This window comes from Melanotaenia boesemani, chromosome 6 (genome assembly GCF_017639745.1).
Source record: "Melanotaenia boesemani isolate fMelBoe1 chromosome 6, fMelBoe1.pri, whole genome shotgun sequence".
In the NCBI taxonomy this organism is placed as follows: Eukaryota; Metazoa; Chordata; class Actinopteri; order Atheriniformes; family Melanotaeniidae; genus Melanotaenia; species Melanotaenia boesemani.
In genome coordinates this window covers 31,212,634-31,238,241 of record NC_055687.1, presented here as the reverse complement: position 1 = coordinate 31,238,241, position 25,608 = coordinate 31,212,634, and the positions used below count along the sequence as shown (strand labels likewise).

The window sequence follows — 25,608 nt, the reverse complement described above, 5'->3', positions numbered from 1 at the left end:
GGAACAGCAGCCTTACCAGCCTTTACCACAAGTAAAGGCTGGTAAGAAACAGCAGTGAGATTTTACTCAATCATGTTCAATTTTTAGAGTGCAGCTTGTTTATAATCAAAAGCAAAACAAAGACTTGAACAACCTTTGAAAGGACGTGACTTGTGATCCTCCAAAAAAATGTGATGCATACCTAGAGAAAATAAAATAGCCACTGTACATGCACGCGCTGTTTATGATGCACGTAGACTTACTTTGGTTTCCTCGACTCGTATAGAGTCCAGTAAGTAGTGCAGAAGCTCCTGACTGTCCTGTTGTTGGTAGCCCTTGAAGCGTGGAGCTCTGCAACAAAACAACAGATTAAAGTCAAGAACACAAAAGGACAAAACCGAACAGGTAAAGCTCATTATCTAATGAAGCCAATGAGAATCCCACCACAAAGAAAGAAATCAACTGTTTTTCTTTATCAAGACCTTATTCCAATTTTTTTTACTGCTGTTTAAGTAAAATCCTAAAATCCCACCTGGCAACATGGCTGTCTAGTTCATACATCATTTACCACTGTGACAATTCTGTCACAAAGTGCAAAGAACAGAAACATAAAAGATGCAAAAATTGACAAGAGAACAAACTATATTTAAGACTGGCTGCAAACACCTAAACTATTCTCAGATAGATGGTGTTTTGTGAAAATATTCAACCTTTTTAATTGGCATTTTCCCAATTCTTGAAGCCTTACAACCTGAAATTAAAATGGATTTTTGTGGGTTTGTATAATTTCATTGCCACAGCATGCCTAACACCTTGACAGTGCAAAGAAGAAACACCACACCAACACACACACAAAAACAAGATAATCTGAACATGGGTAATAAAAAACTGATTAAAAAATTGTGTAAACATATTCACTCCCATAAAATCAATACTTCTGCAGAGCCCTCCTCTAACAATTACAGCTGGGAATCTCGGAACACACATAGCTACTGGGAATTTTATTCTTTCCATGGGTTAAACAGTTTCAGCTCCTTCACGTTGGATAGCTTTGTTTGGTGAACAACAGTCTTCATGTCATATCACAGACTGAATGTGACTTAACTCTGACTGGGTCATTCCCAGAGATTTTAATGTTTGGACCTACTGCTGATAAACATTCCTACAGCATCCTTCACTGCAAGGATGGTGCATTCAGGGTAAAGAGTTTCTGTCACGTGTTCAATGTGAGACTCATCCGAACTAAAATTCCTCTTCATGCTCAGGACGTCTCCCAGCAGAGATTGCACAAGCCAATTTTTCTGTCTATTAAAATGACAAAAAACGTTGGAATTTTTTTCTGAATTTATTATCATTTTAGGTTGTTTTTATTACACTACAGAGACTTCTTTCCAGGTAATTTAGTTTAAAAAAAATTTTTTGGAAGGTTTAGAAACGCTGACAGTTTTTCCTAAATACCTACATGAATACAGCAGTTTTACAGAACATTAAACAATTTACAGAAACTAAACTAAAACTAACACAGTCCATCCTCTGTAGCCTTGCCTGAACTCAAACCATTTTTTCTGGTCTGAATGAACTTTAAGTGGGGGAAGGTTTGTGCCTAATTACATGCATCCAGGAAGACATGACTGCCATTAGGCTGCTCGTATTTGATTCAGCCGACTTCACACAGCTGTTTTGATTTTATTTTTAAAGCTGGATTTGTACTTGTGCGACATCTACGTAATCACCAGTGTAGGCTCCGCGTGAGTCCACAGAGGCTTGACGCGCATGTCTTCCAGACCTGAAGTACTCCCTTGTGATTGGTCAGTTTGTGATTATGTGTTTTTGAATATCTGGAACTTCTCTCTGAATTTGTGTAGTAACCTGAAAAGTTTCAACCACTCCCTACTTAAGCTTATGCTTGAGTGTAAGAGCAAATTTCATCAGCATCAGCTAGGCCATACGAAGACTCTAAGCAAGTCTGAACCCCTGACCTGCAGCGTCACTGGAGGTTGGAATTACTTGGTCTGTTTTTTAACTTTTCTCTCATGAAGGTGATCAGGAGTCCACATGACTCTCTGAAAGGGATTGTAAAAATTTTGTTAGCACTTACTTTCCCGAGAAAAAAATCACCCTCTCTCTCTCTACCGAGGACTCTTGTAATGATCACACATTAGCTGAGGCCTCTAGTCTGTGGCTTTCTAAGATCGTCCATATGATGAGATGAGTTGATGTCCACACAAACCAAAACACCTTCAGCCCCTTTTAGACAGGAAGTCTATAACAGGATGTTTAGCTGAGGTCTGTTGATGTGAATTAAGTGGCTTCACTCCCTTGGTCTAATGTGTAATGCTATAAATGTCTAATACCTTCCAGTGACCTTCAAAAATGTTTTTTTTCTGTGTTTTCTTAAAGTCGTGGTCATGTTTCCACAAAAACCATCTTTGTGGAGTTTACAACTTAGCTGGACAGACACTCCACTCTCTGCTGGGCTTCACAGCTCCTTCAGGGTCTCTTGTATTTTATCTCTGATAAAACCTTTTCTTGCCTGGTCTGTAGGTTTTGGTAAAAAAAAAAATATTGTAGTGCTGTATTTTTTATTATTATTATTTTCTACAAACGGACTCAATGGTACTTTGAGGGATATCCATAGTTTTTATTTGTTGTCGTTTTTCATGACCTACAGACAAATTAAATTACTTTATTAATTCCTGAAGGAAATTGCATATCTTTAAAATGATTAATTATTCCAAATGACTAATCTGTACTTATCCAGAACCTTGTCCCAGACCTGTGATTAAAGCTCCTTGGTCTTCACCATGCTGCTTGTTCAGTCATGTTGCAGACTCCAGGGTCAACAGGTCGATACATACTGAGAACATGCTACAGCTTGCTGTAATCAGTTGGACCGTCATGTGTCTTTTAGAGTTAATTTTTAGTAAAAGACATTAACTCAAAACTTCAAAGGCAATGGGTATAAATATATATGCATGTGATATTTGTAAGTATGTTAAGCTTTTAATCTAATTACATTTTTTCTTACTTCTTTTTTCCATTAATTAAACTTCATCCATTTGGACTATTAACTTTAAAAAATTTTTTTTTCTAATTCCAAGGAAATAAATATGCAATCGTAGATCAGATTTTGCCAAAATGACATAACACTACTTTCTTTAACTGCAGGCCATCTGATCATTTAACATGAATCCAGATTTTATATTATTATTTATTTACAGTGGTTTATCTTTTTTTTACATAATTTATTTTTTTAATCAAATAAACAATACATTTACATTATTTTTGTTGTTCCTAAAGTGATCAACAGCCAAGCCAACCCTCCACCATACAGGCTTCCTGGAAATTTATTTCCTTGAGTCTTTGCTGACCAAAGCAAGGTGAACCTCTGCCACTGTCATTAATGTCAGAGCGGTTAGAGGAGAGGCTCTCCTTAGGTCCCTCCTCTGACCATCCACTGTAAAGCAGATGTGTAGACAGATGCAGGGGCAGATGGGCAGCCAAAGCCAAAGCCTTCACAACCTGTTGGGCCAAGCGGCCACATAACCAAAGGACAGGTTGGTCAGACAGGCTTAACACGCACTGGTTAGAGAAGCCATCAGAGATATGTTGAGAGTGTTTGGAGGTTAGGGGGACGATGATGATGGGTTAAGGTGAATCTTTGCTGACACTTTAAGTATCTATAGTGAAACATGCAGTTTTCCAGTTGAGACAATGTGCCACCCTTGGCATAAAAAAAAAAAAAAAGTGTTTTAATCATGAATAAGCCACCAATTAGAAACACAGTACAAAACATTTTCAAATAATCTGAGTATAGGTACAACCTGATCAAAGTGTCTTCTGGTTTATTTACTTTATGGGAATAATTAAACTAAAACGAATCATCTGCTTGAGACATGCTGACACGCTGGCCTGAAATGGATGTCCATGGCTGGGGGAGAGATGGCTGACCACCTGCCTGCAATACAGATTATAACCAGTAAGTCTGGAGGAGCCCCAAGTCACTCACATGGCCTACATATCACATGGTCCCTGCTTCTTGGCTTCTTTTTGTGTAGACACATGGGAAGGGCTGGGGAGAAGGATTAAAACTGTATAGTACTCACAACTTATTTGTTTGTCCAGAAAATAAAAGAAAAGAAAAAAATAAATTGGTAGAGGAATGTTAAGCAGCATGTGAACATACTGTATAAATATATACAGACAAGGGGGAAAATATAAAGCGCATCAGAGAACAAACAGGTGAAAAATAGACAAGATAGTGAGATAAAGAGAAAACGAAATGCATGGTTGGGATCAGTGGGAATGAGGAGGTCTGGAAGCGCATCCCAGTGGAGAGAGAGGCAGAAGGGCCCTGTAGCGCTGCTCTCAATCTGGCCAATGCAAACAGCTGTGGTGCTAACACAATTAATAGCCGGATGAGTTAGTACCAGACACAAGGCCACACAAGCCCCCGCCCACCCCCGTACACACACATGTATGAAAAACACAATGCAGCCGCACACACTTCACATACTTCATTAATCCTTTACTCACAACCAGAAAATACAGAAATGGGATGCAGTAATACGTTTACAATATTTAAAGACATACCCCCTTTTCCGTTACATACATATATATATATATATATAAAAATTTACTACTTTGTTTACTGGGGAAGTCAGGATACAACCTCACATTGCTCACATTCATATATTGAACTATCTTTAGCATAAATGTTATGTAGAGGCCTGTAGAAAGAAAAGCAGACACCCTTTAAGCCAGAGACTTAAAGAAACTGAACAAGATGTATACAAAGACTGGTTCTGAGCTCCTGGAGCTGATTGTGTAGAGAAGAATGATGCACAAGCTGCTGTACGTAACGAACAATTCTTCACGCCCCTCTATACAACATGGGTGAAACTGAGTGTTTGGTGAAAGGCTTCCTCAAGTACACTGCAAACAGAAATGTGCAGGAGGTCATTCCTGCCAGCATCCATTGCCCTCTGGCACAAGATGTTGTATATCAATTAATTATTAATTAATCCCGACTTAAGGACTGTAAGGTGTCCAGATGACTGTAATCTGCCCTCCACCACTGCTCTTGACATATAGTATGAGGTTTGTGTTGGCATGTTGTTTGATTTTACTAAAAACTGTTCTGGATACAAGCTTACAAGCTTTTGTCTTGGCTGATATTGCTCCCTAAGTTTTGTGGTTTATTTGGATTTAATCTGCAAACCTAGAGAGATTTTCTGTTGCAACTTTCTCAGCCTTTTGTTAATTATACTGTTATAATCTTTAACATTTAAAATGCTAACTGCAGCCCCAATGAAGATGTTGCTCTGGGGTTTTTTGCAGTTTTTCTGTCTGGTCTTGGGGTGACGTTATTGGAACCTCCATTCCTGGAAAGACTGGCTGTTGTTTTCAATGTCCCTAATTGCGAATAATCTTTCTTATTATAGACAAGGCAAGTTTATTTGTATAGCACATTTCATGTACAAGACAATTCAAAGTGCTTTACATAAAACATTAAAAGCATTACAGATGGTGCAAAGAAAGCATTAAAAAGTGGTAAAAAGGCAGCAACAAATAGCAAAAATCCCAATAAAATCATAAATTACATTAAAATGATTTTAGAACAATGGTTAAAAATTGTTTGGAATTAACCCTTCTCTAACTGGTGTATTTTTCCCTTATTAGATAATTGCTGATGTCTTTCCTCTTTGGCATTTTGTTAACACAGCTGAATATGCACTTTTTTAGAGGTACTCATGATGATGATGATCAGATAATCCAATATATTTGCTACTGACCTTTTTGATTCCTATGAAATTGAATGTTTTTCATGCACTAAAATATATATAAATAGTAATAACATAGCAAAATGTGTATGGTGTGTTAATCTGAGGATCAAACTTATCCAATTTCACGAAGCTGTATGGATTTCTTTTTTAATATATCCTGATATGTGGCACCTTAAGAGGTTTAGGGGGGTGTACTGCATTTTAAAGCTCATGCCTAACAAGCAACAAACAAGTGTACCTACACATCTCCCAACTGCAGAGGTTTCTTGTCATTCACCAGCAAAAACTGACAGAGCTGATAATGTTGACCGACAGTGTTTAATCCAGACAAAACAACAGCATCACAATAAACAAACCACTGCTAAACACGAAGAAACAATAAACACCTTTAAAAGGTACAGTATGTAAGAATTACTGACATCTCGTGGTTGATGGCCATAGAAATTACTTCAAATGCCAAGCACAGCTGTGAATGGATGGTGGCCGTCAGTGACCAAAATTCTTCCACACAAACATGTTTTCATCTATGAATGAGATGACTGCACTACAGGTAACTATTATCTTCTTCTATGTGCCTATTAAAGACGAGCTACGTAACTTTCAGACCTACAAACTCAGCGTTCCTGACTTGTTTCATGGCACAGTGACATTTCTTATGCACTTTTCTAGAGCTGTTGCTGCCTAGCAGCATCCTGAGGTCAAGAAACCACACAATACAACTTTTTCTTCCAGGATGTTGCAGCTGAATTTCTTTTACGCATCGTGTCCCACGCTAGAAAGCGGATATAAACACACTGGCCATTTTGCACTATGGAAAAGAAAAGACAGGCATGACATTATTGGAAGAAGAGCGCAAAAGAAAGAGAGAGACGGACAGAGCAAGAGATAAGGCAAGAGTCAAGATAAGACTGTCTTTTACGGGCTAGAAAGAGCTCACAGTACAGGTAGGATGTGAGATGGATGCTGAATTAGCCGTCTACAGGAGGCATGTCACTGAGAAAATCTGCCAATGCTCTGTAGTATGTGTTTAAGGCATTACTAATACCAAATGTTGCTCTTGCACCCATCAACAAAGCAGGTACTGAACTTATAAAGCTTTGAGGGTTCTCACTGTAAACACAGACTTGTTTGTCCATTCAGAGACACCATAGTAAGATAAGATAAGATAAGATAAGATAAGATAAGATAAGATAAGATAAGATAAGATAAGATAAGATAAGATAAGATAAGATAAGATAAGATAAGATAAGATAAGATAAGATAAGATAAGATAAGATAAGATAAGATAAGATAAGATAGTACTGCAGCACAAAGTCAACAATCATCAAAGACAAGACTGCAGTCATACAAAAACAGTCTATAAATATCCATTAAAATATCAGCAACAAGAAACAAAATCCGGATAAAACATACCCCCCAAAAAAATAAAGATAAAAAAATAAAAAAATGGTGGTGCTAATTTGGCACCTGCCATGTGTGTGGAATCATGACAAGTAGATATAAATGGCTTATTCTAAGAGAACAAAAACATTACTGTTATTTCAGTAAAGTGATTAAATACCAATAGAAACAATTTCTAATGATATATAATTTTTTTTCTGTTACTGACCTTTGATCTTGTTACACACTGCACCTTAAAGGTTTCCTACATTTAAATAAAACTCAATAAAAGAGTCTCACCCTTGGCTGCAGCTTACATTTGGGAATACATGAACAAGCCAGTTCTTTGATTATTTCATACCATGTCTGAATATCTGCTTCCTCTAAAAGAAAAAAAAAAGGTGTGCACATTGGTATGTGTGTGAGATCCAGGGATGCCAGCAGTAGATGGCATTCATTGTTATCTTCTACTGTTTCTATCAGTTATGAAAAGCTTCTCACAAGGCTTATTTCTTAACAAATTTTGAAAGATGTGGGTTTGTGAAAATGTATCCACAGTAGATAAAGAAGAGAGCCAGCGTAGTTTTCATGTTTGAAATACAAAACTGTGTCCAGTGGCTATCCTGAAAATCAAATCAGTCCTTGAAAGAAGCAGGTGTAGATGAATGCCTGCGCCTAGATTTTTCATCCAATTTATGTATTATTAAATATATAGGGATGCATCCTGAGACACAGAGTATTAATAACAAGTAAATACTACATCACAAAGCTTTACGCCCTAATATCCATGTACTCAAATGGACAAGGATAAATATTTGAATCTTTAATTACATGGGTTTTCCTCCTGTTTTGCCCCTCACTAATGGCTAGCTGCTGACTAGCTTTGTAGTACAGTGGGGACAAGCTGGGACCCTCCCTGGCACCAGATATAGAGCGTGGTGCTGACTGTCCGACACACACAGCTTGGCATTGGTCCGAGCACAGACCAGAGCTCTTCCACTGGCAAGAGGAAGAGGAGGCAGGCTGTGGGGTACTCAGCTGGTTGATGTCAAATGCAAATGAAAACATGCGCAAATGATCACACACACTCACACAAAACTAAACAGGGCTCCAGTGTTACACATAAATACTCAAACGGTCTCCGATTGCAGTCAGAAAACCGTATTAACCTGCTTGCCAACCTGAACGTTCTGTAAAGAAGAAGAAGAAGAAAAAAAAAGAAACAGTCAAAGAGAAATGGAAGTGAGATGTGAGTCCCCACAGGTCAAGGGCAGACTGAACCCTCTGAGAGTCAAAAGCTTGAAAGATGGAAGCATTCAAAGAGTGTTGTCATCAGAACGGTCATTAAATAGAGAAATATGTCCCAGCAAACAGAGGCATCTCTTGACCTCACTCTTTTCATTTCCAAGCTAAATATATAATAATAAATAAATATTTAAATAACCTTCTGATGAAAACACATAAACAAACAAATAAATAAATACAATAGCTGCTTGTGGTGGGAATAGGAAAGGATACACAAAGTGTATAACTGTCCACTGATCACTAGCTGGAATATAAAATTTTTAAGCCCTAAATGTGAAATACAGAACCCTAAAACCAAAATACAGCCATACATTGACAGTTCACACTGAAACTGACTAGTTTCAGATTGGATAGACATTAGACAGTTCAATAGACAATATGTGATGGTATATGGGTACATTAGTAAACAGGGCAATGTAACTTGCACATATGTAAAGAAAACATTAAATTTGAATGCTACATATAGGAGCAAGATGTGCTGCCAACAAGCATTATGCACTGCTTATTTCAGCAGTAAAATAATAAACCACAATCTGTATGAACTATGATAGAATACCTCCAGTCCAGACTGTCACACCCTGAACAATATTATTTTTTTAAAACAAAAAGACCTGCATTATATAACATGTTAAATCTCTTTTCAAGAAGGATCAGGAGAAACAAATCACAAAAGACTACAGCTTTGCTTAACAACGGGGCGATGTTATGCACTGGTAATCATGGCCCAGGCGCTACCACTTTGTTTCTACCTTTATTGGATTCTGGCATGAAATCCAACATAACGGTTTGTATTTTGTGTAAAAGACACAATAAAACCTGTCAGTTCAGGGTTTGATATCTTGTGTTTCTATGCTTAAAACATTTAAGACACATTCAACATCTCAAAAAGACAAAATCCAACACACTGTCAATCATGATCTTTTTTTCAGACTCACAGAGAAGTTTTTTGTGTGAGAATTTCAATAAATGAACAAGCTTTTTCAATTCTTGCCAACAGAGGAGCAGAGCAGTGTTTTTTTCTTGTTCATGGTACTTTGTCTTGAAAACTTAAATAATTTAAATCAGTCCACAATACGTGCATGCAGTTATGTTTTCATTTGTAATTTCTCAATTTTCTCCTTTCAGAAACACTGGAAACAATTTATGAATGAAGATTAGAATAACTGAATTTCTCCTCTTTCTCTATGGATACACAAAACACAGACTCACTGAAGTTAATTTCAGAGATCATTATATGTAAGTGTTGAGTGTGATTAATGGCTGCTGAAGCTTGAAGTCATGTCTCTATTCAAATGCACATCAGTGGAATAGATTGGCTCTGTTTTACATTACATGTGTATGAGTGCATTAAGGTGTGGGCAATGCTTGATGTTTGAATGCACAATTGCCTGCATGTGTGTTGCAGGCTGAGGTGGTGCCAGGTGAGGTGGCAGTCCACATGCACACACTCACAACAAAAAACACACACACACACAGGCCAAATGGATGACAGCTAGGTACCAGAATTACTATCAAAGCCACACCAGAGATGTATCCAGTCATCCAACATGAAATGCTCTGGTCACCCACCTGCACTATTAAACAGTGCAAAAGCCCCACCCAATACACACAGACAGGGTGGACTCGACCAGCAGTGTACCACTCTCAGACAAGAAGTCATCCAACCAAATATTTATTGTTCACAAAAGGGAACAAAAAAAAGTTCAGTTTACAAAAGTGAGTCTGTTTGCCAGTTTGTTTGACCTTGATCTGGATACGACACAGGTGGCACAGTGCTGTGGCATACAGCAGAAGCCCGCAAATAGATAGCTGCTGACAGATATTTGATAAGGTACAGTGCCTTCACTGTGCTTTGTGTATGTTGGGGTGGGAGTGTGCGAAGGTCACTCAGCTGGGACCAGGTGTTACCTGGGTCTGGCTGGTTAATAGTGTTCATCACTGTAGGAACGGGATGAAAGCAGGAGAAAAGCTGTTCCTCTTGAGTTGTAAACTGCTTTGGTGGTGAAGGAGAATGGCAATACTAACAATTATGGCAGAGTCTGATTACTTCATTAACCCTGAGGTCAAATATCTGCTGGAATCTGAAACCTGAGGTCTGAAGCTTGTGTAGCCTCATGGGTGATTTTACAGCAGGAATTAAACAAGTAAAAATGGCTGCTCTAGCTTTAATAATAAAATATTCTATGATCAATATGGAGTCAGTTGAGGATGAAGTTACTTCCATAGCAGCTATAACAACGCATCTTTTTACTCTGGTACATGTCTCTCACCTGGATCTAACACATGTGCACTAAAGAGCGTGTTGGTGAGGTGGTGGTGGGGTTGATGAAGTCTTCAGTAACACATCAATCTGCATTGATGCATCAATTCAATCATCAACAAGCAAGCAGCATCGATCCAAATCGAAAATATTGTTCAAACAACCATCAGTAATCATTTGTTCTTAAGACGTACTTAAGAACATGTGAAACTGTTTTCATTTGCTTTTTTAACAGCTAAGATTTATTATTCTAATGTGTGGTGTAAGTATAATAAAGTTAGGCTGTATGACCTCAGTTATTATAAGTTTTAAAAATATTTGGTTTGACACTCTAAATATGAGTAAGATTTAAACTATATCTTCCTTTAATGTCTACAAATAGATATTTATTCTATCAGTTTTATTTTACATCATGTAACTTTCTGATCTTAAAAATGTGTGTTTTTGACTAATAATTGTGGTACACTGCCATTCATTATGTAGGTTTCTGGACCCTGCAGCATTCTAAAGGCAGATCTATACTCGCGCGGCATCTGCGTCATCAGCCTCTTCGGACCCGACACGCACCTCTTCCAGACCTGACGTGCACCCCTGCTACGCAGAAGGTTACGCAAAGGTATTCCCTTGTGATTGGTCAGGTTGGGACCACGTGTTGCCGGATAACTGGATCTTCTCGTTGAATTTGTGTGGTAACCACCATTTTTAAAAACAATAACCAGTGGATCAAGTTGATGAGAGGCTGATCGAATTATTTCTTCGTTTTCTTCAGATTTCCACCCTGAGACATCAGTGAGAGGAGGTACCGGCTGATATAAAGGACTAGTGCTTACTTCTGGCAGAGTTGGTTGAAGAGGATTTTTGGATTGATGGGGCCTTTCCCCAGCTCCTTCATGCTCTGCAGGAAGAGGAACATGGCTGCAGTCAGCGGCTCTGGACCAGGCAACGCAATCGTCAGAGGAATCTGGGAGAAATTAACAAATTCAAGGTAAGTGTCGCTCTCAAATTATGTTATAGGTGTAATTCTGTTGGATCATTAAAATAAAACAGCGGAAAACAGGAGTATCTTTCTGAGTTTGTATGTTTATTTATTTATTTGATTTAGAAAAAAATGTTTTTACCCTCTAAAAATTCCAAAAGTTCCAAAAATGAGAATAAAATCAGATTTATTTCTTAAACAATAATAAATATCATTTATTTGGAAGAAAAAAAAGACTGATAATTGAAAGATGTTCAGTAAATGTATCTGCTCTGTTATTTGGCTTGATAAGAATTCATGAAGATGGTGAATAAATTGCAGCTTGCTGTACCAGATTTGTCTCGACAGGTGGACAGATCTTCAGCTTGTAACCTTTCTCCTTCACTTCATGGATGAGGTCAATGAGCATGTGTGTCTGGGACAGGTTCTGTACAAAAAAACAGAATTAATCTATGTCTGTTTTATTTAATTATTCTCCTTTTTTATTCATTTGGAAACGATGCAGTGCTACATTACTCAGTTTTAACCAGCTAAACACAACTGTACCAATCACAAGGCCCAGCAATAATTATGTACACAAGAAAAAACAGAAGATGTAATAACAAATGTGCAATTTGCTTGTGGCCATTTAAAATTGTCACACATGTCCATTTTAGCAGGATTTGGTTATTTGTAAGCTCATAATACTGAAAGAGGCTTTCAAAGTTATTTATGGTCTAGAAGTTTAAAAAATAGAGAAGATCCTTGGTGAGGATCTGGCATGAAGAAACATGTTAGAGAAGCATCTTTTCCTTCCCTTTCAAGAGATATTTGTTTTGTCACATCCTGGTGATAGAGACTGTTGCTATGGAAAACACACAATGGGGCTGGCATTGTGAATGCAGACACAGCTCACCCTTTGACAATTATGTGTTTTCACCCAAAAGATTGCAATTTTCAGGTAGACAATACAAACAGCCAGGAAGAGGGAGGGAAAAGCATGTAAAGCGCGCTGACTCGAATTTCAATCAACGAGGAAGACCCTGAGGGTAATTAACAAAATGGTGGAAAAAAACAGCTTCATTGTTGCAGAGGTATGTCAGTTTGCAGTCACCATGACATGACCAGTGAAAAGCTGAGGAGGCTCTATAGCTGCGCTGTGTTGTCAACATGCTCTGCACCACCTGAGAGCCACTCGTGTTTATGCAGATGAATGTGTCCAAGCCGCCGCTGCATTTACCGCAGCGCTGAAAATACTATATGAGTGACCCATTTCCACTTGGTTATTGGAAGGCTGTGGTCTGGTTGACTAGAGCCCTGGCTCATAAGTGGAGGCACTTGATGAGTGCTAAGGACATACAAATTTGTCACGTCAGAGTGGAAATCCTTGCGATTCATTATAGTAACTCAGGGCCTCTGGCTATACAGCAACAACTTGCTAGAAGGTTGTTTACAGTGAGAAATTCACTTGTTCATGTGATTCCAGATACCTTGTTTATAACACAGTCAAATATACAACATAACACAGTAATGAAGTAATCCTGGTTTATTGTTAGCAGTATGTTGGCGTAATATCAATACCAACCTGCATCACAGCATTGAAGAAGCAGGTGTTACCAAGGTTATTTATTCCTTTAACAGGGACCAAAGTGCTGTTGATGCCTGGACTTTTCCCTTTGTGTGGGTCAGCATAATCTGATGGTTCCTCTCGCAGCTTGATGGTCTTCGGTGATGCTACTAAAACACACACAAAAAAAGTATTTAGTTCAGAAAAAAGATTACAAGCCTATTAGTCACTTTATATGCTATAATGTAAATATTGTAGGTAACATGCAATGTAAAGATTTGAAGTTATATTTTATATTAAGACTGAGCTGCAGTTGAGATGGCGGTTGGTAGGAAGATGGCTTTGCAACAGGGGGAAAAAAATCTCTTTTGGTTTAATTGAGATTCTGGGCGAAAACTGAGGAAGAAAAAAAGGATTCAGCCTTGAAATGAGGCAGGGGCTGGGAGCACGGTGCTGGGATGGCAGCTGGAAGGAGAGCTGGATCATTTGGGAAAGCAGATGACAGCTGTTGACGTTTCTGCTGGTTAGTGAGGGAGGGGTGGGGGCTGGGGTTGGAGAGATGGCTCTCCAGAGCCAGCTGTTACTCCCGATAACCAATGAAAACTAACCTTCAACAGAAACTAAGACACAGATGGTCAGAGACTAACAGTGGCAGACTGCAGGGGACAGACTAGAGTAGGTACTGGAGCTGTCAGAGCTGATGGCGTGCCAGCAGCTAACAAGAAAGTTAACACTGCTATGACTCAACAAAAACATGTGCTGCATACGTTAGTGATTATTGATGCTGATTGGATAAACAATCTAGGTCTTATCACATTAGCAGAAAAAGTGAGAAGTGAGGCAGTGATGACTGTTTGTTGTCATACTCTAAATAATAAACTGAGGCATAATCACATTCACAGCTCTTGGGTGGGTTTAGTTAAATACTGCTTGATGGCTTAAAAATATAACCAAGAGGAACTATTTAAATCAGGCATGTCAAACTGGTCCAGCAAAGGGCCGTGTGGCTGCAGGTTTTTGTTCCAGCCAGCCAAGAGCACACAGTTTGACCAATCAGCTGTCTGAAGACTGAGATCAGTTGATTGAATCAGTCAAATCTGGTGTGCTGCTGCTTGGTTGGAACAAAAACCTGCAGCCACACGGCCCTTTGCTGGACCAGTTTGACATATGTGATTTAAATGAATGATAGTTCATTTAAAAGTAGATTTTATAAATTTCCTCTAATGTTTTGGTCTAAGTTAATCGTGTTTCAAATACAAATTTTCTTTACTTTTCTTTACCACATCAAAGCTTCACTAAGAAGCTTTTTACCAGCTCAGAAACATCAACAGAATTAAAAGTTTAGTCTCCCAGAAAGACCAAGAGAAACTCATCCATGCATTCATCTCCAATAGGCTGGATTACTGTAATGGTCTTTTAACAGGACTTCCTAAAAAGAGCATTAAACATCTGCAGCTCATCCAGAACGCTGCTGCTAGAGTTTTAACCAGGACTAAGAGATCTGAACACATCACACCAGTTTTAAAATCTTTACACTGGTTTCCAGTCAGTCACAGAATAGATTTTAAACCACTTCTGATCGTTTACAAATCCCAGAATGGTTTAGGCCCAGAATACATCTGTGATATGTTCAGAGAATATAAACCTAGCAGAGCTCTTAAATCCAAAGACTCTGGTCAACTAGTCCAGACCAGAGTCCAGAACAGAGTCTAGACTAAACATGGAGAAGCAGCATTTAGCTTTTTTGCTGCAAACAAGTGGAACAAACTGCCAGTGGAGATTAAACTTTTACCAAATGTAGACATTTTTAAATCCAGGTTTAAAACATTTCTTTTCTCATGCGCCTATGCATGAAATCTGCGTGTTAACTGTTTTTTTTTTTAACTTATCTTGCTTTTAATCATTTTAATGTAATTTATTATTTTATTGTGATTATGTGTTGATGACTTTTACTATTTCTAAATATCTGTAATGTCTTTGTTTTATGTAAAGCACTTTGAATTGTCCTGTACATGAAATGTGCTATACAAATAAACTGCCTTGCCTTACTTTTATTCTCTGTAAAGGTTTCATAAATATTTTGGTTTGTATTTTGGCCTTTGATGTAAAAATGGAAATCATGATAATGAGATTTTAAGATTCGGTATTAAAATAAAACTTTGTGTTTTTGCCTTTTTGTCACAGGGACGATTCAATGTACAAAGTTCATAACAAATTGATTTTATAACATGAATGTAGAACATTTAAGTGGAATCATGCAACGTCTCAGTTTATTGAAAGAAAACTAAATAACCGTGGTGGGTATACTACATAAAAAAGTATATGTCTCAATAACTTGTCATGTTTTAGGTGTCATCTTGATCTAATGGTGATCTAATTCATCGTTTTGATACTTAATCTTGTCAAAGAAAAAAATGGAATAAATACTTTAACACTGAAAAGTTTAGAGAAGTCATATTATGTTCACCTGTAAAAGCTAAAGTGGTTTTTAGGTTAATTCTGACATCAAGTTTTTGTAAGTGGTGTATATCTGAGTAGAATAATTTTTCATGATGTGGTAGAATGAGTGGCAGGCATGCTGTATCATTGATTCAGGTTGATTTTAATCTTGTTGGAAACTACTGATGTGAGTAACTCCTCAAAGATCAGATTTTTTTTCCAACTTAAGGATACTAATTACTTTTTCACTTTCTAAACTATTATGAGTAATATGCTGTTAGTCAAATACTTCATTAGTTTAATGGAATTTGCTGACTAACTTGACAAAATCTATAAAATTTAAAAATGATTATTTGTTCATGGAGGAGGCGTGGCAGACATCTGGAAGTCCTCTGATTAGTAGACGACCTCTATAGCAGCCAACAAGCAAATGAGTTTTAATTTACAATCTCTGCAACATTTAGTAATTTAGCCTGGTGCTTAGTAAAAAATGTTCACCTGCTAAGGCCAGGAATAAACAATGACTGTCAAAAGAGTGAATTCTGATGCAAAATATCACATTTTACATCTGTATTAGGCTATGAATAGATTCCAGGTTCACATCAAGAATTAATTAAATTAATTAAACAATCTCAGCTGCAGCCATGACTGCAACTATGTGGACGGCTAGAACTCTGTCATCATAATATCATGACATAAAAAAAATGTTTTAATGTACCATTAAAAATTTTATGTCAATGGCTGAAGAATTCTCATGTTAATGAAAAATAAATACTGTAAAGTTGAACTGATTGAATTCTGAAAAAGTGTTTCCAATGAGCTTTCTACATCACAGAAAATAAAACTAGGAGGTTACACTGGCACTAATAATGAATTTCAGTACAAAAAGGCCAATGTTTGCCTTGTTTAAGAGCTGCAGGCTGTAGAGAAGTCAAAGAAATGCTGGGAAACACAAAAGGAGTTTGGTTCATGAACACTTTACCCACACAAGCCAGTCAAGAGAGCAGGCTGGCAGCAAGGTCCCTAGCTGACCCACTTTTGCCCCATCCAAGGAAAAACTGAACCATAAACCTTTATAAGAACCTGCACCTTCACTCCAACAGCCCTTCTCCTCCTCACACAAATGACCTTGCTGTAGCACATATTCAATTTATAGAAGTACTTCTTGTGCACAACACGTGTATTGAGAGAAAGCTATTCAACCTACAGTGATGGGTAGGCCCACTTCTGGCAGCTACCCAGCAAGCTTTTCATTATTTTTTTCCCCAAGGCCAAGGACATTAACAGAAATGTCCTGGCCACAGTAGCTGGTGTGTGAAACTTGGACATTTTCCTTGTGTCCTGACAATTTACATTTTAGATTAAATTAAGTTCTATATAAAATGTCAAAAAATATGGAAACTTCTCTTTTTAATAGATTTTGTAAGAAAAATCAAGAAAACACACACACACACGGGCATTACTCTGTCTTGTCTGTAAAAAAATGTTGCTTTTACTCTGCATTACTTTCACTGAATCAGGTCCAGAGCCAGTGAAAACTGATCTGCACGTGTTATGGTTTGTCAGGGAGTTTGGGGATTTAAGGCGAAAGAGGTGAGGTTCAGGTTTTTGGGGCGACATGTTGTTGCGGCACTCCACCCAGTGGTGCTAAATGCATCTGGCCCTCTGTGCTGACAACATCTGGAGGCCTGTTTTCCTCTTCAATATGCACCCATAAGGGAGCTCCCATATGTCAACCCACATAATGCATGGAAAACAAGCGGAGAAGGGTAAATACTGTGGCACCAACAAGGAAAAACAAACAATTATTATAGATTTGGTGTGAAAGTGGAGAGATTTAAAAACACATATTTACGTAAGTGTGGAAGAGCAATAGAGAAACTGTGATAAAGTGAGTGTAAATGAGTATGCCAACTTGTTGTGGTGTTTGTGAACAGGAGCACAACATCAACAGCCTTAATGCAACTTGAGTTTAAGAGCTGCGACTGGCACTTGAGCAATGAGAGTGCAGAGGAATGAGGAAACTAAACGGCCGGAACGGGGATGCCGATGGACACACACTGCATCTGGGACCGCCACCCAAGGTAAACAATGTTCAGGGAGCCATCTGGTTGAGACTGGAAGGAGGGAAGAGAAGGGAGGGGGCAGAAGAGGGCAGTGTGGGGGAGAAGAGGGTGAAGGGGAGGGTTGCAATGAGCACAAGCATATGGAAAAGCAGATTTTTCCTCTCCCTGCAGCAGTCAGCAAAGGCAAATGTCAGCATGCGCTGTGTCCACGCTTGACTGTGCTGCACTCGGCACCACCACCTGGCCCTCCTTGCTCAGCCACCGAGTATGGGCAGCAGTGACACTGTGGAGCCTTTCCCCAGGGCAGACAAATGCCCACATGCATGCATGTACACCAACACCTCCTGCCCTCCCTGCTCTTTTTCACACAAGGTATACACAGAGAAACAAGGGACTTTGCTTATTTTTACAGGGAATAGTACATGTTAACGTTATTAAAGTTTCTTAAAACTCCATATAAAAACATCCTTTCATTAAAGAATTCCACTAAGAAAACATACTCATGTTACTTTAAAACCAACATCTGCTACTTTGTGCAACAGACCTGCTATAATAGCATTTTTATATATGACAACCACTCATTGTAAAAAGCTATACTGATAAAATGAAAACAGCAACAAGGATCTGTGAAAAGATATTTTCAGACAGACTTTTCACAGCCTTTTTAATGCTCTTCACAGTTGGGTTGAGAGGCTGTCAAATTGTATGGCCAGTGGGCTTCATCCATGCATCCATGTTTACTTCCAGTGAAGGAGTGTGGAGGGCCAAGGCCAGCTCACTTCATGCAGAGCAGGCAGTCAAGAGGAAGGCCAGGCAACACCAAATGTCTTATTAATTTGCTAATTTGTTGTGACTGCAGGGCATAAAAAGCTTGTTTTCTTTCCATCTGAGGCCAAGAAAACCCACTGACATGTTACTTACAGAAGACACACACACATAAGCAAACAGATTTTGCTACCCACTATTTGCCCTACTTTTATGTGCGGTGGTGGTATTAAAGACAGAATCACTCCTGATTACTTCCATGAAGGCACCACCAGGGAAAACGCATCTGGTCACTGACTCGGCAAAGCTGAAACGACAGTTACTAAAGACTTTTGTTTCCGGGACTAACAACCAGGGCTGTGAACCAGGTAGCTAAATGAGGAGTAATGTGTCGGTTTCAGCCTTTAGCCATGTTATTTAAAAGAACTGCAAGAAAAAGAAAGCTTCAGAGCTCTGATGAAGTGACTCATCAGAGACAAACAGCAAGAAAAACAAAACAAAAAAAATGTACATATTAATCAAACATGCAAATGAAGACAAAAACCTAATCAATACACTATGTTGTAAAATATAGTTTAAGTTTATTAGTTCTGTTCTGGACAATTCAGGTCAAAATTTCACACATCCTGTATGTGTTTACTTCATTTAGTCCACATCTAGTAACAAACCAAGCTGCTTCGTTTTCCACTTTAATTCAAAATCATATTAGCAGGCTGATGCAAACTTAACATGCTGAGCCTTTAAGACGCATGTGAGCATGGAAACTAGCGAGCTAATTGTGGTATGTCAATGTTTAGAAGCATTTTTGAGTTTTAGAAATAAAGGAAATTCAAGGAAGAGAAATGCTGAACAAGACAGCACGGAAGCTGGAAAAGCCCAGATGTGTGATAGACAGTTTTTCACAATGTCTTAAAAAGCATTTTGCCAAAATCCAGCTCCGATTTCTTCACCGTCGATAAGAATATTAAATTTTACTGATATTTAAGTTTAAGTAAATAATATTTTTAAAATATATAAATATATATGGAGCAATATTTAGATGTTTTCATTTTGTCACAGAGCTTTTAACTGAATTATTTTATTTTGTTTAGTCAATTTTATTATTTCTTTGAGTAGTTATTTAATTATGTACTTATCCATTTAAAAACTATGAATTTTTGTAATATTTTTCTATTCATGTTTTTATGTTTGTTTTTTTGGGCACATTATTTTTATGAACTTCTTCATCTTGTTCTTCTTGTTTTTAGGTTTAGTTTGATATTTGTTTTTATTTTTAACCATTTTTAACTACAGTGTTCTCCTCATTGGGATCCTCCACTGCAGGAGCTATGCCTGCTTGGTCTGAGGGTCTTCCTCACAGCAGCGTCAAGCCAGATGTTTATTCTTATATTTATATTTAATTTTGAGAGGCATGTGTACTACGGGTTTGTGTGTGGGTGAGAGAATGAGAGTAGGTGTGTGTTTAAATTGCTATTTTATATTTGTTTTAATAAGCAAACATTGTCATTTTTATTATATAAAGCAATTTGTACTACTCCTTAGGGCTGGGCAATATATCGAGATTTTCAAATATATCAAGACTTTATCAGATGCAATATAGAAGGAGGGAATATCGTTTATATCGAGATAACTTGTTTTGAGTTAAAAGCATCTTTTCGTTTGCATTTTGCACAGCTGTAGTTTTGTTGTGGTCACTGAATAGTATTTTTAATTTATTTTGTTTTAGAAGCATTTAATTTAATATAAAGGTACTGTCATTTCAGTCAGCTGTTTTAATGCACATGTGCTGCTGATCCTTAATAAAAGTATATTTAGCACTGAAGGCTGTAAATTAGAATTAGTCTCTTTGGTTACTTGACTAACTAACTAACTAAATAAATAAATAAATAGAGATATATATCGTATATCGTGATTCAGGTAAAAAAATATCGAGATATAAGATTTAGTTCATATCGCCCAGCCCTACTACTCCTGTATGAAATGTGCTTTATAAATAAAATTTGATTTCATTTCATTTAATTTAATTAAATAACCAAATAGCTATGAAAGTCTCTACCAAGTAGCCGCTTTTAATCTATATAATAAAATAAAATATTGTGGTTAAACTCACTAGTATAACTATAGCATGACACTAGATAATAATTTCTGTTACAAATGCAGCAGAATGATGCCATAAAGCCAATAAAGTTTGCCAGAATATCATAATAATGTGCATATTAGTGCAACACAATCAGAGACATAACAAAAGCAGCTATGAAACACAAAAGAATAGTCAGATTTAAATGTGAAACTAGCTTCAATATCTTTTTGGTACCAACATTTTAATTTCCTTCACAAAGGCTCCCCAGCTGGGTTACAAGCTAATTCCTGGCTCCCTAAGGTCAATTCACTTTTTACCAGGACTGCGGCACTTGAGCTGAAGGCCTTCATGGTGAGAGACCACAGTTAATCGACTTTTTTTTTCCTGAGCTGTTGTTGTTCAAAATTATTATAGAATCAGATATAAATAAATAAATAAATAAACAAAAGTCCTTGCCAGGGCTCCTTTGTGTTTGAGGTCTATAGGAAAAACACAGCACAATAGCTGCTTATTGAGAAAATCTGGCCTTCACACTGAAATGCAATTTCACAAGCTCCTCAACAGGCAACAGCCATCTACTTTGTTGCAACAATGGCTGGTCGGCTCTACACCCATTTGTCTGACCGGTGTGGAACAACTGAGTGACAGGAAAGGTGACAGGTAATGGAAAAAATGTAGAAAACTCCAAGTAGTTCCTTTATAGCAGGAAAGTAACAGGACACATCCTCACTACCTAAAACCAAAGCTTAAATTAATGTGCACCAGTTTAAAAGAAGTGGTACGCATGGACTTGTTCCCAAGAACTGTAAATGGTGATCAAGAAACATTATCTCTGGAAACAAAATAAATCTAAAAAATGATTAAATTGTAGTAATTTGTCAACCAGTTCGTATGAAAACTGTGAATATAAAAGTAACTTGTGCTTCAGAGACAACATGGGCAACAGCATTTCAGCTGGGTTTATCACTGAAGCTTAAAAGCATCTCTAAAAGCTGAGTGTAAAGCACAGACCAGAGGGAAATGGGCTATTTGCTTAAACTAAAAGTTATTTTCAACGCTGTGTGTTATGTCGCTCTCTGCATGTGTATATGTCCACTGAGACTTGGAGCACTCCAGCTGTTAGGATCCAGTCACTCTGACTTGTTGAGGATCCTGGCTCCCACTAGTGCAACACACAGGCCCAGAGGTGGTGAGACATACAGCGGCTCAACAGAGGATGCGAGGGACAGAAACAGATAGCGATGGAAAGACAAAGAACGACAGAGCAGAGCTGGACCCCACGCAGCTGCTCCTGTTCTTCAGGGAACCCAGGCGGGAAGCATCACTCAAGCGCTTAATTCCTTTAATATGTGCAGTCATGCGATGTGCAAGGTGGGGGTGGGGGTGGGGGGGGGTAACTGCGGCAGAGTCAGTTCTGTTACTCTGCAGCTATGGCGGAGATGGGGGACCAGCTTGACTGGGCCAGGGCAACTGGCCTCTGGCCACTGGCAACTAGGCACCGGGCATTGGGCTATGCTGAGATGGCCAGTGAGACCAAGAAGAGATGATGCCCACCACCCTGATCAGCAACAGTCTGTTAGGAGGTCTCTCAGTGTGCCAACACAAAGCAGGGGAGGCAGGAACAGAAGGTGAATGTATGTTTGTATAAGTACAGAGAGGACTGAGGGGGGTGATATTTGTATGGCTGACTGACTGGGTGAAGAGGGCTCAGGTGGCCTGAGTGAGGTGAACAGACATGATGCTGAAAATGGAAAAGCAGGCGGCCCAGTATCAGTATGACTGTCACCAACTGTGGTATTATTTAACTCACTTCAAACTAAAATTCTAAAATTCACAATTTTTATGGTTCAGACAGAAAAAAGAAATATGCATTTTTTTTTCTTTACAGTGACACCACTATTTGGTTGTTATATGTCCTACAGAAGGCAGGGTAAAATGCTCCACGATGTAAGACAATTACTACCACTGGGGGGCGCAAGTGTACTGCAGCTGAGTGCTGGAATGTAGGATTTTTAACTCTTTTAATAACATTAGTTGATTTTATTAATAAGAAGAACCATTTGTTCAGTCGTCATGGATGTATACAATCATACAGTAAATGTGCTGTTAGTTTCAGGCAAATAAAAACAAACAAACTACAGTTCTTACATTATATATCTTGTTCTTATGTTTTCAATATGCATTTTTTAATTAACCACCATAGATTTTATATATGGAAGTAGGCATCACTGACACATGAGCAAAACTGCTAAGCAGAAGTGATGCTGAATGTTGAATTGAGCTGACTTCAAACTACAGTAAAAAGCAATGTTTTGTCTAATCACAACTTCATTTAAATCTCCAGAATATTATGCCTTACCTGATGCTGCCTTGGTAGAGTGCTTTTGAAGAAAATCGAGGGTCTGTGCTAAAGCTTTCTTGTTGCAGTGAGTAGAGAGCTCCTCATTACATTCAAAGCACCTGTTACAGAGAAAGATGGTCAAAGATCAGGACTGTAGAAGTAAACAAGCTGCACGAATCTAATGTTGGCATGAGCCATGTCTACCAGAAATATTTGACTAAAGTGAAAAAATAAAGTAAAAATATTAGCATCAAACACTTAGAAAAGCTTCATTTGTAAGCTTAAAACTAGTTTAAATGATATATGTAGAAAACAGGGGCAGCCAAGAGCAGAAAAGCTCCTGTATCTGTTGTTTCTGCGTCAGCAGAATGCCAACATGCCACTGTGAGCTTACAAACAGTGCACCCCTGCATGCATTCAAGGCCTTTTCATGACAGTTTACAGTTAATCCGGGTTTCTCACCAGGCCTTCCACGTGCTGAGGCTGATAGTAATGCAGTGTGACTCTGTATGTGAAGTCTGGTGATGCCTGACAGCGTGCTGGATCCCTGACTGGTTGCAGCCCTGCAATACAGTTCATTTAAACACCTCTGGTTAAATACAATTATTTTTATGCATAGAAAACATCTGGGCTAAAGCTCACGTGTACAAATTATGTGGCTCTATCTCCCTTTAGTAAAGCTGAATAATATCTTTCACATTTAGGAATTTAAGAAATGTAAAATAAATATCAAAAAAGATTTTCCAACATTTCTGGGTCAGCTCTTAGACATAACATTATTACTCAAAATGCATTAATTCCATTTAGATCATTGTCTGTCTTTCTATTTGTTCTTACACACACACACACACACACACACACACACACACACACACACACACACACACTAACAGCTGTCACAAAGCTGAAAAGTAGCATAATTTATCTGAATTAAGATAACAAAAACAAGATGTGTGCCCATTGAATCTTCCTTTTTTATTATCAATTCCTGTCACATAAATAAAAAATAACTGATAAATGAAATATGGCCTCTATTTAGTACAAAAAATGAAAAATATGCATATTTAAATGCTACAAAATTATAAAAAAAAAATAAATTATTGGTTCAGTGTCTCTCTTATTCAATTTAATGTCCGTCAATGTACTAACATTTTATACAATCAGGTCAAAATATTCACCACACAGTGTTCAGCCCCCCGTTCACCCAGCACACTGTATTTACTCCTTAAAAGCAAAGAAAAACACATCTTACTTGAAAACCACACTTCAGGCACACCAGGATGTCATTGGATGCTGCTGGCTCTCCATCGATCATTGTCCTTTCCTTCAGGCACTCAGAGCACACCAACCACACACTCGAGAGGACCGACTTCTTTACTGAGCTCAGATCCACCGCTTTGTTCACATGTTGGCATGTCAGTCCTGATTAAACATAATGATATTGATCATCTCATATGACTTTAACAGACCATCCATAAACTGCAAGACAAACTGCTAGACATATCCTCTGATGAAACAGGATAAATTAACACTGCATTCATTTTACAAAAGTGAAAAATTAGAAAGAGGCCACTGTTCAGTGAAAGCAATGCAATGTTTCCAAATGCTGGAAGAGGTACGATGAGTATCAGATTTAGTACAAATAAATAAAAGTACATTTTTTCCCTCAAGAAATCCTGATTTTTAGCACAGCTTTGACTTGGTGTGTAGGACTGATCTCCATGACAATAGCACCAGTAAGTATTGGTATGAATGGATCTGTTTGCTATCCATGTCTGCATGGTAAATCTGAAGCATTCGCTGTCAAGTCTGATGTACGGGTATAGTTTTTATTTGAAACTGGCAATGGATGCTAGTACCAAATACCAAGTTTTTTGTTGTTTTTTTTTTTATTGCAATTTAATATTAAACTTTCACCATACTGTAGTTCAAACATGCACATGTATTTAAATTGTCAAAAATCTTTATTTTCTGAAAGATGAAAATACTAACATTAGCAGCAGTGGGTTCATCTATTATTTTTGTGGTTATGGGAATATAATGACACAATCTAGAGCAGAAGCTTGAAGAGACACATGCAACGTCAACTACGACAGATGGACAAATAGCAATTCTTATATGAATTAATCTTTCCCCCAATCCCCTAAAAAAATATGCTTATCAATTTTTGAACATGATATATTGATACCGTTTAGTACCTCATGTTATACAAACCTAAACCATAACAAGACCCACCATTTTTTTTGTAGTTGGGTGCCATGTACTTACCACTGACTTCATCGGAGGACTCCTCATCTCGAGGTTTCCTTGGTTTATTAGTCCGCTTAGTCATATCGGCGGCTTTCAAAGAAAAGGGGTCTTTTAGCCGCATCTGGAGCTCTGAAAAGGTGAATGGAGGAAAAACAAATGTTTTCTTCAAACAAGTAGAGTTTTCCTAACATAAAGTTTGCACAAATCTCTAACTGCCTTTGTGATTTTAATAATGAAACGCAACTGTGTAGTTCACATGTATTTGTACAGTAGCCCATTTGTTAACTATCTTTCTAAAATTAATTATAAACAGTTCATTTGACGAGTTTATAAGGGCTGCTATATTTATTAGAGGGCATTTACATAACCCTAGTTTCTGTTACTCTGGAAGATCACAGCAATAGTACATCCAGAGAAACAGAAACCAAACTCAAC

General features: G+C 37.9%; 1 protein-coding gene across 2 annotated transcripts in view; it reads right to left on the bottom strand.

Moving 5' to 3' along the window:
- The window catches only part of usp45 (ubiquitin specific peptidase 45), a 37,923-nt gene that overhangs the window by 10,728 nt on the left and 1,587 nt on the right, over positions 1-25,608 (bottom strand). Inside the window, exons 2-9 of one of the 2 annotated variants that reach the window (XM_041989038.1) lie at positions 25,192-25,302; positions 24,176-24,345; positions 23,386-23,486; positions 22,942-23,042; positions 13,251-13,402; positions 12,018-12,113; positions 11,541-11,671; positions 243-330 (exon numbers count right to left, since the gene is read on the bottom strand). In XM_041989038.1, the coding sequence (XP_041844972.1) occupies positions 243-330; positions 11,541-11,671; positions 12,018-12,113; positions 13,251-13,402; positions 22,942-23,042; positions 23,386-23,486; positions 24,176-24,345; positions 25,192-25,294 (942 nt within the window). In that variant the 5' untranslated portion in view covers positions 25,295-25,302. The remainder of the gene's footprint in view (positions 1-242; positions 331-11,540; positions 11,672-12,017; positions 12,114-13,250; positions 13,403-22,941; positions 23,043-23,385; positions 23,487-24,175; positions 24,346-25,191; positions 25,303-25,608) is intronic. The other variant, XM_041989039.1, reaches the window with a different exon arrangement.